Source organism: Apium graveolens, chromosome 10 (assembly GCF_009905375.1).
Source record: "Apium graveolens cultivar Ventura chromosome 10, ASM990537v1, whole genome shotgun sequence".
NCBI classification, from domain to species: Eukaryota; Viridiplantae; Streptophyta; class Magnoliopsida; order Apiales; family Apiaceae; genus Apium; species Apium graveolens.
In genome coordinates, this window is record NC_133656.1 from 238818982 (window position 1) to 238820327 (window position 1346).

Here is a 1346-nt window from a genome sequence, read left to right on the forward strand (position 1 = left end):
CCTTCCCTATTCCTTGTCTCTCATATTTTCTCCTGGTTCTTGAATCTTGATGTGTTAATATCATCTATAACTCAGTTTGACATTGTCTACACACGAGGCTTGAAAAATACAATGAGAAGAGTTTTAACTATTTTTACTACATTCTCTCTTCTATTTTTACCACATTCTTCAGCTGCACTAGGTAATATAGTGTTTATTGTCCTACATTTCATTCACATTCTCGCTTGTCCACTAAATGTAATCCTAGACCTTTTAGGGTTTAGAGTGATCGATTTCTTGAGATGGTATGAGAGCTCAGACTGGCGGGAAAATTATTATCGACGGTCTCTGCAAAACTTTAAATAGTATTAGGGCTGTTAAGTTATGTAGAAATATGGAGAAGAAAGGTTGTAAACCTGATACGGTAACTTATAACATGGTTATTGATTCTTTGTGCAAAGACGGCCTAGTTGATCATGCTTTAGTCGATCAAGCTTTAGGCCTCATATACCAAATGTTAGAACCTATAACCTATAACCTGTTAATACAAGATGTTTGTAACTTGAGTCGATGGGAGGATGATACTGAGTGATTATTAAGTGAGATAGTAATTAGGAAAATCTCGCTGATATTTATACCTACAGTATATTGGTTGATACATACTGCAAAGTGCAGATGCCAAATGATGCAGAGCAGGTGGTTGAAATAAAAACAATGATTCGGATAGGTGTATTTCCTGATGTTGTGACCTACAATTTACTGATGGATGGATTTTGTTCAATTTACTGGATAGCGCCAAATTGTTATACCTTCATCTTTTTAATGAATGGCTATTGTAAGAGTCAGAAGGTAGACAAAGCTATCGAGCTCTTTCAAAAAATGCCTGCAGCAGGTCTGAAACCTGAAGTACATACTACAACACCCTTATACATGGTATATTTCGGTATAATTCATGATATTCAAATTTATACTATCCTCATTGATGGTCTCTGCAAGAATAAAAAGCTTGACAAGGCCAGAAATATTTTTGATGAACAAAAAGGTGTGCAGCCCGATGTTGTAATACACAATGTACTGATCAGAGGACTTTGTGAGGAAGGGTTTTATGAGGAAGCAAATGAATTATTTTGAAAATGGAAGTTAGCAGTTGTTTGCTAGACGATGTGACTTACAACACAATCATCCGTGGCAGTCTTATTTGTCAATAAGAAATATAAAGAAGCACTTGTACAGATAGAGAACATGCGAGCTCACCATTCAGCAGATGCACCTATTTTCTATAGAAGAGCAGGATCCATCTGTTCTTGCTTCCTGTAAATGGTTTTTGCAATAGATACCGAATTTTATGGTTAATTTTTCTATGTTAT

The 1346-nt window shown here is 35.7% G+C and overlaps 1 protein-coding gene across 1 annotated transcript; it reads left to right on the forward strand.

The window, feature by feature from the left end:
* The first annotated feature begins 286 nt into the window (after positions 1–286).
* On the forward strand, positions 287–1110 carry LOC141692135 (pentatricopeptide repeat-containing protein At2g18520, mitochondrial-like). The gene is made up of 2 exons (XM_074496874.1): positions 287–495; positions 624–1110. Exons 1-2 carry the CDS (start codon positions 287–289, stop codon positions 1108–1110), a joined length of 696 nt encoding a protein of 231 aa, XP_074352975.1.
* Positions 1111–1346: the final 236 nt, after the last annotated feature.